Here is a 13768-nt window from a genome sequence, read left to right as displayed (position 1 = left end):
ATCACAGGGTATTTATAGGCAGGAGGCAGGAGGGTCAGAGTCAGAGAGAGATTTGAAAATGCTACACTGCTGGCTTTGAAGATGCAGGAAGGGACCACAAGACAAGGAGTTCAAGTGGCCTCTGAAAAGCTGGCCTAGTAACGGGATTTCTACCCTAGAGAATCCATAAGGAATGTAGCCCTGTGGATACTTTGATTTTAGTGCAAGAGGGCACATTTTCGACTTCTAAATTCCAGAACTGCAAGATGATAAATTTGTGTTGTTTTAAACCACTAAGTTTGTAGTAATTTGTCACAGCACCAATAGAAAATGAATACACCTGCCTAACAATACAAAGCAGTCTTGGCTAAGCACCAAATGAGAATCCTGGACCATGAATGAAAAAGAACAGGCCTGGATATACAAGGTACAAAGAGGTCATTGGAGAAAAAACTAAATCAATCTTATTAGAAGGAGGGATTTATGCACAGAAGGACTGGAAATGTGTATGTGCCAGTGGGGTGGGATCAGACTGAGTTTATTTTTTTAATTTTTTTAAAGATTTTATTTATTTATTCATGAGAGACAGAGAGAGAGAGAGAGAGGCAGAGGGAGAAGCAGGCCTCCCGCAGAGCAGGGAGCCCGATGTGGGACTCGATTCCAGGACCCTGAGATCATGACCTGAGCCGAAGGCAGACGCTTAACCGACTGAGCCACCCAGGCGTCCTCAGACTGAGTTTAAATTGGTCTTTTAAATTAAGCTGAATTTGACTTCAGGGGGAAGAAAATCTCACTTTTTTGAAACACCCTTACCATACTGCCATGTTATACATTCAAGTTAATGCATTTACTGTCAAGACATTTACTGAAAAATCCTTAAATTTTGAGAGAATTAACTTTATTATGTATTTTTTGAGTGCCAATATCAATCCCTCATTTATAATATGCGGGCATAAGCAGAAAATTACGGTCTCTCCTAATCTATCATTCTAGAAATCCTTGAATAATAGTGGCTCATATATTGTAACTATCATTCAAAACATTTGATTAAGTTAAAGATCACATTGCCTGATGATGCCGGATATGAAACTGGTGCAAGGTTTTTATTTCTCATTAAAACAGAAAATAATACTACAGAAATGTTGAAAAATTATTGATGACCCCAGCACTTTTAGCCATAATTATTTTCGCAAATTATTTTTAGCCTTTACTTACATTGACACAAATGAGGTATAAAGGAATTTCATCCTTTTAAACCTCTCAAGTAATAAGAATTTTTATGTTGGTACATAGTGTTTAGATTACAATTTTTAATAGCCAAATAATGCAGACATTTATTAAATTATAATTCAAATAACCATACTCCAGTTTGACATTTTCATGCTTTTTATTTTTATTCTTACTTAAAAAATGCTTAAATACTTTTGCAAAGCAAAGGAAACAGTTAACAAAACCAAAAGACAACCGACAGAATGGGAGAAGATATTTGCAAATGACATATCAGATAAAGGGCTAGTATCCAAAATCTATAAAGAACTCATCAAACTCAACACCCAAAGAACAAAGAATCCAATCAAGAAATGGGCAGAAGACATGAACAGACATTTTTCCAAAGAAGACATCCAAATGGCCAACAGACACATGAAAAAGTGCTCAATATCGCTCGGCATCAGGGAAATCCAAATCAAAACCTCAATGAGATACCACCTCACACCAGTCAGAACGGCTAAAATTAACAAGTCAGGAAATGACAGATGTTGGCGGGGATGCGGAGAAAGGGGAACCCTCCTACACTGTTGGTGGGAATGCAAACTGGTGCAGCCACTCTGGAAAACTGTATGGAGGTTCCTCAAAAAGTTGAAAATAGAGCTACCATATGATCCAGCAATTGCACTACTGGGTATTTACCCCAAAGATACAAAAGTAGGGATCCGAAGGGGTACGTGCACCCCGATGTTTATAGCAGCAATGTCCACAATAGCCAAACTGTGGAAAGAGCCAAGATGTCCTTCGACAGATGAATGGATAAAGAAGATGTGGTATATATATACAATGGAATATTATGCAGCCATCAAAAGGAATGAGATCTTGCCATTTGCAACGACGTGGATGGAACTGGAGGGTATTATGTTGAGTGAAATAAGTCAAAAAGAGAAAGACATGTATCATATGATCTCATTGATATGAGGAATTCTTAATTGCAGGAAACAAACTGAGGGTTGCTGGAGTGGGGGGTGGGGTGGGAGGGATGGGGTGGCTGGGTGATAGACACTGGGGAGGGTATGTGCTCTGGTAAGCGCTCTGAATTGTGCAAGACTGTTGAATCTCAGATCTGTACCTCTGAAACAAATAATGCAATATATGTTAAGAAAAAAAAAAAAAAGAAGAAGAAGGTAGCGGGAGGGGAAGAATGAAGCGGGGGAAATCGGAGGGGTGGACGAACCATGAGAGACGATGGACTCTGAAAAACAAACTGAGGGTTCTAGAGGGGAGGGGGTGGGAGGATGGGTTAGCCTGGTGGTGGGTATTGAGGAGGGCACATTCTGCATGGAGCACTGGGTGTTGTGCACAAACAATGAATCATGGAACACTTCATCTAAAACTAATGATGTAATGTATGGGGATTAACATAAGAATAAAAAAAAATAAAGAGGTTAAAAAAAATGCTTAAATAAATGTTTTCATGCACATAGTTTTCCTTCTTTTACATCTGGGTTCAGCAAACTTTCTGTAAAGGGCCAGATAAGTAAATATTTTAGGCTCTGCAGGCCATATGGTTTTTGTTGCAGCCACTACTCTACTCTGCAACTGCAGTTCGAAAGCAGCAATAGACAATAAACATATGAACGTGGCTGTGCTCCAGTGCAATTTTATTTATGAACACTAACATGTGAATTTCACATAACTTTCATATGTAATAAAATACTGTTCTTTTGATTTTTATTTTTTAATCACTGAAAAGGTAAAAACCATTCTCAGTTTTCAGACTACAAAAGTGAATGGTAGGATTGATCTGACATACAGGTCATGGTTTACAGATCTGTTTTAGATTACTTCTTTTGGATAAGTGTCCCAAAATGGATTAAATGGTTAAGTGGTACACTGTTGTAGCTTAATCCTTATTTCCAAATTACATTTTGGAAGGATTCAATAATTTCTTTTCTTTTTGGCTTCAAAGAGAAATCCTTTGGCATTCCCCCCACCCATTCAAGTGAAGCACTACAGCAAATGAAAGAGTTTTGTGAATAGAAATCAGAACTTGTAGGTCCCAGCTTTATCACTGACGGCCCTCTGTTCTTGGGTAAATCACGTAATCCTTCTGGTACTCATCTGTAGAAGGAAGTAACTGCACCAGAAACTCTCTAGGAAGGCCTAAAAACTCTAATTCTATCTTTGCAATGAAGTCACTGCTTCTTTCTTTCCTTTACTACTGGGTCAAGTACCACAGGTAAAATGTGGAAAAGAAATGATGTGAGGGAGGAGAGACAGAAAAGCACAGCAGAGTTACTTTCGTTAACAAAACTGAAATACTGGGCCACCTGGGTGGCTCAGTTGGTGAAGCGTGTGACTCTTGGTTTCAGCTTAGGTCATGATCTTGGGGTTATGAGATCGAGCCCTACAATGGGCTCCATGCTCAGCTCGGAGTCTGCTTGAGATTCTCTGTCCCTCTCTCTCCGCCCTTCTCCCGGCTTGCTCTCTCTCTCTCTAAAATAAATAAATAGGGATGCCTGGGTGGCTCAGTTGGTTAAGTGTCTGCCTTTGGCTCAGGTCACGATCCTGGAGTCCTGGGATTGAGCCCCACATCTGGCTCCTTGCTCAGTGGGAGCCTGCTTCTCCCTCTGCCTGCCACTCTCCCTGTTTGTGCTCTCTATCTCTCTGACAAATGGACAAATAAAATCTTTAAAAATAATAATAAATAAAAATAAAATAAATAAATCTTTAAAAATAAAGGGAGGAAAAGAAAATTGAAATGTTTCAAGTATTACAGAAGGTGAAAATAAAAATGTGTATCAAATAACAACATACAAAATATTAGAGAATAAAACCATTCATTAGGTACTCACAAAAAACCAAACCTATCTTCTTAAAAAAGCACTTCAAATGTTTTAACTGGAAACAACCAGAATGTCCATCAACAGTGAAATGGGAAAATGAATATACAATGGAATACTATATAGCAACAGCCTGGATATTTCTCACAGATTATAAAATAAAGAAAGTAAGTGCAAGAGAATACACACTTTATATTTCCTTTTTTTTTTTTTTGTAAGATTTTATTTATCCATTTGACAGAGAGAGACACAGCAAGAGAGGGAGCACAAGCAGGGGGGAGTAGGAGAGGGAGAAGTAGGCTTCCTGCTGAGCAGGAAGCCCAATACGGGGCTCAATCCCAGGTCCCAGGTCCCTGGGATCCTAACCTGAGCCAAAGGCAGACGTTTAACGACTGAGCCACCCAGGCGCCCCTTTATACTTCCTTTAAATTAAGTTTAAGAAGGGGTAAAATTAAAAAAAAAAAAAAAAAAAGAAGAGGAGGAGGAAAAATCAACTCTGTTAATAGAAAACTTGACTTTCAGAAGGGAGAGGGTATTAACTGGGAGGAGGCACCATGGAGCCTTCTGGGTACTGGAAATGTTCTTTATCTTGATCTGGGTGGTAGTTACACAGGCATATAACATATGTCAGAATTCGCTGAATGTACACTTAAGATTTGTCCATGTTATGAATATATGTTATGCCTCAAAAAGATTTTTAAAAAGTAAATAAACTGCAAAAAAATTAAAAGAGAAATAGCACAAATGTGTCATACAAAACAAAGTTATTCAGTGATCACAGATGAGAACATTAGAAGTTGCACAAAAAGCACTTAAAATAAAAACTTTGTTTTATTGTTGAGCAGAAACATTCTACAGGGATATGTGTGTCTACAACATTAATGTGATTTCTTTAGCCCTATCCTTTCCAATCCTTAAAAAACACCTAGTTAAAATGAGTAAAAATGGGTCATCTTGAAAAAAAAATCACCAAGGTGATACGCAGTTTCTAGGATACAGGTAAAGAGGATATGCTTTGGTCTAGGGATAGAGGCTGGCTACCGGTAATTAAGAAGCAATCAGCTGTCAAACTTTTTTTTTTTTTTAAGATTTATTTTTTTGAGCGAGAGAGCACATGCATACACTCACGTGCATGGGGGTGGGGAGGAGCAGGGAAGGGGCAGAGGGAGAAGGAGAGAGTCTTAAGCAGGCTCCACGCTGGGCACGGAGCCCAACATGGGGCTTGAACTCAACCCTGAGATCATGACCTGAGCTGGAAATCAAGAGTTGGATGCTTAACTGACTGAGCCGCCCTGGTGCCCCTCAGTGGTCAGTCTTTAAGAAAAACTCAGAAATAAAAAATAAAGATGCAAGTCAGCAGCAAGAACAGCAAAAATGGCACTAGAAAATGCAGCAAAACCCCCAAAACCCCAGGAAAGGAGAATCAGAATAGAACAGAGGTCTACTGTCATGAAAGGAAAGAATGAAAACAGTCACCAGTCTGTGTTGCCCAATGCACTTTAGTCAAAGGAGGGTCATTCTCCAGCTAGACAATGGCAGAAATCACCCCAGCAAACTGCTTTACCAGGACAAAGTTTTCAAGATCCTCCTGCCTATGGGGTTACCTCACAGTTCAACCACAGACTTCAGTGTAAAATGAAACCATGAAAGAAACAAATGAGAAAATTCAGTGCTGGGGGATTATCAAAGTCACTATGATATTAAAATTGTCCATTATTTATTCCCAAAGTATGTAACTTTAAAAATATACAACATCACCATAAAGTTAAAAATCTGAAAAAAGAGAAAACCAACCACCTATGACGTCTCCACACAAACCCAACACTATTAGCATTTTGCGGTATTTATATTTACTTCCAATTGTTTTCCCTGCACATATTTTTCTACATAGTTTATGCATTTATTTAATAAATGTTTTTGAGGGCTTATTTATCAACCAAGCATTTTGCTATGCACCAAGGATGAAATAATCATTTTATTTTGACAAATCTTTTTTTTTACTTATTGGTAAATCAGAAACTTTTCCATTATGAAACTGAAATCATGAACTTCATTTTTCTGCCTTTTCATTGCTATTCATACACATGCAGAAAAGTGTACAAACTATAATGGTACAACAATAAATTATCAAAAAGTGAACATACCCACGTAACCACACTCAAGTCAGAAAGTATACTATCAACATCCTGTGTATCTTTAAATTATTTTAAAGATAAACAACAGGACTACCTAGCAGCCTCTTCCTCTCTATAGTTCATTCTCTTCCTTCCCATACAGATAGTGCAAAAAGATCAGGTCTAGAGGTAAGGGGCATTCCTAGAGGGTTCGGCAGACTGGAGTGAGGATCAGGGGAAAGGAAACATGGAATGGGACACTCACTGACCATAACCACCTCTCCACTAGGTTTCAAGGGAAATGGGTAAAAAGAATTTTAGAGATTTGTCTACAAATCAGTCCAATTAGGTCCTGAGCAGAGGCCCCAGATAAATATAGGAGCTTCCCATCATGTGGTATCCTAAAATTATGGTGGTTGATAACAACCAGGCAAGATTTCATAAGCATGAATTCTGGCATCCTCTGACAGAACGAAAAGAATAAACCTTAGAGACATTTTACAAAAAAGGAAGTTGAGCACCTGAGAGAATGTAAGCATGATATTAGCTTCTGTTCCAGCTATCCGCTGCTGTATAACGAATGACCCTGAAACTTCGGAGTTTAAAACAACCCCCACCATTTATTATCTTTCCTGGTTCTGGGGTTGACTGGGCTTAGCTGAGGTTTTCACTTGGGGTTCCCTCTGTGGTTGCAGCCACATGGTGGTTGGGGCTGGAATTTTCTGGAAGGCTTCTTCACTCATGTGTGGTAGCTGATGCTGCAGGGTGGCTGAGGCCTCAGCTGGGGTGATCAGCCAGAATAGTATTCATGGCCTCTTCATATGGATCGGCCTTACTCACACAATGGCAACTGGGTTCCAAGAACACCAGGCAGAAGCTGCATCCCCTTTTATGATCCCTATACTCTGAAATCACGTAGTACGACTTAAGCTGTAGTCCAGGCCCACAGTGGTAGGGAAGGGAGGACACAAAAACTTAACTCTCCATGGGAGGAGTATCAACACTGCATTGTTAAGAAGAGAATGTGGAGATCTTGTGGCAACCATTTGGAACACACACTGCATAGATGCTCTTCCTATGTGATTCATTCTTGTAAACCCTATCATGGCACTTATCATACTATGCGAAACTGCCTGCTTATTTCTGACCCACCTCTTGCACCACAGTAGGAGCTTCTTAAGAGGAGTGAGTGGATCCTTAGAGTAATCTTTGTATTCCTGACACTTAGCAGATGCTCAAAAATTTTGTGGACTCAGTGAACAAACAAATGCAACTTAGACTTAAAGAAATATTTTTAAATGTTTCTAAGGTAGCTAGAAAAGTTTCTGTATCTAAATCTGGTAGGCTGAGTCAACTTTAAAGACTGCCAGCTTTTAGATTTGTTAATAACTTTTAAGTTTCATTAATAATATATTCTCACATTTGACTAATATAGCTTTTACCTAAGTAACGAAATTGCCTCTAACTCAAGCATTATATCCAACAGTGGAAAATGTATCAGCAATACAAAATGCTCCCCTTAATATATATTCAGAATAACTTTCGGATATATTTTTTCCCTTCAAACTGATGAGATATTTTATGACAAGCACCCTTAAAAGGAAATTTATGTATAACATCACTGTTGCTAAATATGCCAGACAAAATAGTTTAAAACCACTCCAAGAACTTAGTGTACTCAAGTGCAAACATACAATTTAAAAGTATTTTTATTCATAAATTACATATTTTTATATCATGCTATTGGATATAGGTCATTCAAATCTAAATTATCACTGTAAAATTAACTTATTTTCTTTTTCTTGTCAGCAAACATAACCAAGATGAAATAAAATGATATAATTCAAAACTCAAAAATTAGTTAAGCTATTCCTTGGCCTAAACAAGGCACACACATATTCAACTCACCAAAGTACTTATTTTAAGAACATCATGCCTTGTAGTACACCATGATTAACAATTTCACTACTGTCCCAAATATCATCAAGCAGTCCTTAATCTGTTAAGACTTTGGATATAATTGTTTTGATCACGTCTCACAAGGCATCACTAATCATGAATCTCTGCAAACAAGCACAATGTTCACCAGCAACACTTACCAATTAATATCTGACCACTCTTCATGGCAGAGCCTCCTGGCAGCAGGCCATGGACCACAAGTCTCTCTCCACTGCCCTGTTTTCCACTTTTTTTCCAGCTCCACTTGGTCTGATGGATAATCCCAACCAGGACTTCCAGAAGCTTGAGCTGCTCTTTGGCCTTGGTCACAGTTAACTTTTTGGGGTTTACATAAATATTCACATCCTTGTACCGCTGTTGGACAACAACTCCTGTTTTCTGATTGGATTGATGCTTTAGAATGGACACCGGCCCATTGTCATTACTATTTTTTTTATTGTAGCGCTTAGGTAGAAGACTTTTAGTTTTTAAAATTTTGGTAAACCGCTTGAGTTTAGGTTCATACTTTTTTCCTTCTTTGTAATCATCCTCTTCAATTATAATCTCATTTTCACTGAACCTGACATGGTTCACTGTAGGAGTCTCAGGAAGGAGGCTTTCTTCTTCATCCTCACTCAATTCCAAATAAAATAATTCTCCATTTTTCTGCACACTGTCCAGCCATTCAGGTTCAACATCACTGTGAAAAATAGAAAAGATACTCTGAATAGCAGCCAAACATAAGAAAAATAGTTATGTCTTTCAGGCACTGGGGGTGTAGGGAGGTGGGAGGAGGTGAAAGTTCTTTGATTCTTTCAAAGTCTCCTTACTATTTCTGATTTATTATAAGCATCAACATTATTTTCTAGGACACTTTTTAAGAGTCTTGAAGAAATGGGGTTGGAGGAGAGGGTATCAAAAAAGCATAGTGATAGAAAACAAAAAAAGGAGATGGCCTCCTTCTAGAATCTAAGGGTTTTTGTTTTTGTTGTTTTTCATTTTAATTCAGCCCTTGTAAGGTTATTGTCCACTTTAGACAATTTCATTGGACAATAATTTACATTAATAGTTGATTGTGCAATTATATCCAGACATAAGCCATTTGGAAATTGGACATAAAAACATCCTATTTGCATAGAAACTTCAGCATGGCTGTCATGTTAAAATGAAAGCTAAAGCCTACCATTATTATTAAGATTTGTTTATACAATAAATTTTCAAAAAACAAACATTCACCTCACCATAAACTAAAATCTCTGAAAACAACTAGTTTATAATCACATTTATAGTCATTGCTTCTATAGCTTATAATTTCCATAAAACTCCTTTCTATGAATAATTGTAGTAAGAAAAGTAAACCACATATTACATAATTCATCATGTGATTGTTAAAAAAAATTTCAACTGGGAAGTAGGCCATTGAAAAAAACAAAAGTACTTCTACTAAAATGACTGAACAGCATTAAAAAACAAAATGCTCATCTTTTTTTTTTTTTAAAGATTTTATTTATTTATTTGTTAGAGAGAGACACAGCAAGAGAGGGAACACAAGCAGGGGGAGTGGGAGAGGGAGAAGCAGGCCTCCCGCTGAGCAGAGAGCCTGATGTGGGGCTCGATCCCAGGACCCTGGGATCATGACCTAAGCCGAAGGCAGACGCTTAATGACTGAGCCACCCAGGCGCCCCTAAAATGCTCATCTTCAGGTAACAAACCTAATCACAGACTCCACCCTGCCTGTTTAGTGTTATGAACACTTTACCTTTCAAACTGCTATTTTTTAAAGCAAACTGGTTACAGTGGAAAATATGTTAAGAGAGCTGTAATATTCTGATGTAAAAGGGTATAATTTGTATTCTAATCATTCCATCAAATAGAAGACATTTCCGTTTTCTGCAGTGTTTATTAGCAACTCCGGTTCTTTTAACTTAACAGTCAACTGTCTCTCTAGGGGAGCCTGGGTGACTCAGTCAGTTAAGTGTCTGACGCTTGAATTCGGCTCAGGTCATGATCTCAGGGTTGTGAGATCCAGCCCCGTGTAGGGCTTGGGTACTGGTGTTGGGCTCCACACCAGGCTTGGAGCCTGCTTAAGATTCTCTCTCCCCCTCTTCCTCTGTCCCTCCCCCCACTGCATGCACACATGTGCGCGCTCTCTCTCTCTCTCAAAAAAAGTCAACTGTCTCTCTAAAAACTGTGAAAATTAATTTAAAAAAATGCACTATTCTATTACTCAACTCTGAAATTAACCACCTATCTCATCTGTGGCTGGCAATTAATTCAGGATTTTCAACTATATATTAATGGTTAAAAAAAGGCATACCTAACCCCAAATATCAAAACTAATATTTCTTTGGCACTTGTTGGTTCCCAATGTGTGGCATCATGTTAGCACCACTTAGCACCAGGTATTAACCATTTATCAGATGTTTCAACCATATCCATTTGTACCCACAGAAATTGGTATTTATTAACTCTGTAATTCTACTCTGAAGAATCTAAATAACTGCCTCCAATCATAAAAAATTTAGGTAAGTATGTACCATAATTTAAAATGGCACAATGTACATATCATGGTTATACACAATTACTTATGAAGATACGTATCAATTTAAACAATGAATGAAATCATTTGCTTCATAATCTCTCTTTTAATCTAGTATATTATTTGTATTAAATATGTGACCCCAAAGAAATACTTTTTCCCCTATGCTAAACATGAAGATGTTTCATCTTATCTCTAAAATTTGAATGAGAACCAACCACTTTTTGGCTACGACTTAAAGATGGCGGGGGGGCACAGGACATTCAATCATGGAGCAAATGAACAGTGCCAGGTGCTTGGAAGGTACTAGAATTGTAATGATTAAAACATCAGTCCTTCCCTTGTCTAGTGGGGAAGAGAAAGTGAGAAAGAATTCACAATAATACACATGGTAAATGCAAAATAGAGGTCACCTAGTTTAGCCTGGGATTGAGGGTGAGGGCAGGGAGAATTTCTGGTAGAGGATACACAGAAGTAAGTTTTAAAAGAGTAAGTGGTTGGTGATGGGGATATGGAGGCCTGAAGGGGAAGAAGAAAAGACAATTCCAAGCAGAAATAACAGCATAAGCAGAGGCCTTGAGGGACTGTCTCTATGCCTATGTGGACAACTAAAACTAGTCTGGCCTATGCAGACAACTAAAGAAGGAACATACCTCAACATCATAAAGGCCATATATGAAAAACGCACAGCTAATTTCATCCTCAAAGGGGAAAAACAGAGCTTTTCCTCTAAGGTCAGGAACAAGAGAGGGATATCCACTCTCACCACTGTTATTTAACATAGTACTGGAAGTCCTAACCTCAGCAATCAGACAACAAAAAGAAATAAAAGGCAATTGGCAAAGAAGAAGTAAAACTTCCACCATTTGCAGACAACATGTTACCCTATGTAGAAAACCTGAAAGAATCCACCAAAAAATTGCTATAATTGATATACATATTCAGTAAAGTCCCAGGATACAAAATCAATGTACAGAAATCTGTTGCATTTCTCTACACCAATAATGAAGCAGCAGAAGGAGAAATTAAGGCATTGATGCCATTTACAATTACACCAAAAAAAAGATAATTAGGAATAAACCTAACCACAGAGGTAAAAGAACTGTACTCTGAAACTATAAAACACTGATGAAAGAAATTGAAGATGACACAAAGAAATGGAAAAACATTCCATGCTCATGGATGGAAAGAACAGATATTGTTAAAATGTCTATACTACCCAAAGCAATCTACACATTTAATGCAATCCCTATCAAAATACCACCAGCATTTTTCACAGAGCTAGAACAATCAATCCTAAAATTGTATGGAACCACAAAAGACCCCAAATAGCCAAAGCAATCTTGAAAAAGAAAGGCAAAGCTGGTGACATCACAATTCCAGACCTCAAGTTATATTACAAAGGGGTAGTGATCAAGACAGTATGGTATTGTTGGAAAAACAGACACATAGATCAATGGAACAGAACAGAAAACCCAGAAATGGACTCACAACTATATGGTCAACTTATCTTCAACAAAGCAGGAAAGAATATCTAACAGAAAAAAGATAGTCTCTTCAAAAAATGGTGCTGGGAAAACAGCCAATGTCAGAGAAGTTGCTGCCTGTGCAGAAGAATGAAACTAGACCAATTTCTTACACCATACACAAAAATAAATTCAAAATGGATGAAAGACCTAATGGATGAAAGACCTAAATGAGACCTGAAATATTAAAAATCCTAGAAGAGAACACAGGCAGCAACTTCTTTTCTCTGACATTGGCTGTAGCAATTTTTTTCTAGATAGGTCCCCTGAGGCAAGGGAAACAAAAGCAAAAATGAACTACTGGGACTACATCAAAATAAAAAGCTTTTGCACAGCAAAGGAAACCATCAACAAAACTAGAAGGAAACCTTCAGAATGGGAGAAGATATTTGCAAATGACATATCTGATAAAGGATATGTCCAAAATCTTAAAGAACTTATCAAACTCAACACCCAAAAAACTAATAATCCAGTTAAGTAATGGGCAGAACACATGAACAGACATTTTTCCAAAGACATACAGATGGCCAACAGACATATAAAAAGATGCTCAACATCACTCATCATCAGGGAAATACAAATCCAAACGACAATGAGATACCACTTCACACCTGTCAGTATAGCTAAAATTAACAACACAGGAAACAACAGATGTTGGTGAGGATACGGAGAAAGGGGAACCGAACCCTCTTACACTGCTGGTGGGAATGCAAACTGGTGCAGCCACTGTGGAAGAAGTATGGAAATTCCTCAAAAAGTTAAAAATAAAACTACCATATGATCCAATTGCAGTACTAGGTATTTACCTAACGGATACAAAAATACTGATTCAAAGGGGTACATGCTCCCCAGTGTTTATAGCAGCATTACCAACAATAGCCAAAATATGGAAGCAGCCCAAGTATCCATCAACTGATGAATGGATAAAAAAGGGGTGATACACACACACACACACACACACACAGAGGAATATTATTCAGCCATAAAAAAGAATGAAATCTTGCCATTTGCAATGATGTGGATGGAGCTAGAGTATTATGCTAAGTGAAATAAGTCAGTCAGAGAAAGACAAATACCATATGATTTCACTCATAGGTGTAATTTAAGAAACAAAACAGATGAACATCGGAGGGGGCAAAGAAAGAGAGGCAAACCATAAAACAGATTCTTAATTATAGAGAATAGACATGTTGGAGGGGGGGTGAGCAGGGGAGGGGCTAAATAGGTGATAGGCATTAAGGAGGGCATTTGTGGTGATAAGCACTGGGTGTTGTAAGTAAGTGATGAATCACTAAATTCTACTCCTGAAACTAATATTACACTGTATGTTAACTAACTAGGAATTTTAATAAAATCTTACAAACAAAACAAAACAAAGCTAGTCTATGGTTGCCAAAGGTGGGGCACGAGAGGAAACATAGTCAAGTCTTAATTTTACAAGGCCTTTTGGACCATGGCAAGGGGTTTGGATTTTATAGTGTAAGAGTTTTAGATAGAGATTTATGTGTCAGGTATCTCTGGATAGATCTACTTTAAAAAGAAATTGGAAGAAGGATTTGAGGTAGATAAGATTCAAGTCAAGAGAATAGTTAGGGGGATGTTTAGATACTAGGCAAAGAT

At 37.9% G+C, this 13768-nt stretch overlaps 1 protein-coding gene across 6 annotated transcripts in view; it reads right to left on the bottom strand.

Moving 5' to 3' along the window:
* INTU (inturned planar cell polarity protein) overlaps positions 1 to 13768 on the bottom strand; it is an 84433-nt gene that overhangs the window by 61337 nt on the left and 9328 nt on the right. For all 6 annotated transcript variants that reach the window (XM_064585035.1, XM_045880478.2, XM_054508767.2 and 3 more), the window contains exon 2: positions 8245 to 8783. In XM_064585035.1, the coding sequence (XP_064441105.1) occupies positions 8245 to 8783 (539 nt within the window). The remainder of the gene's footprint in view (positions 1 to 8244; positions 8784 to 13768) is intronic.

The sequence above is a fragment of the Mirounga angustirostris genome, unplaced genomic scaffold (genome assembly GCF_029215605.1).
Source record: "Mirounga angustirostris isolate CCGP_5_RB_7025 unplaced genomic scaffold, mMirAng1.0.hap1 SCAF_2, whole genome shotgun sequence".
Classification (NCBI taxonomy): domain Eukaryota; kingdom Metazoa; phylum Chordata; class Mammalia; order Carnivora; family Phocidae; genus Mirounga; species Mirounga angustirostris.
This window is presented reverse-complemented; position numbering and strand designations above follow the sequence as displayed.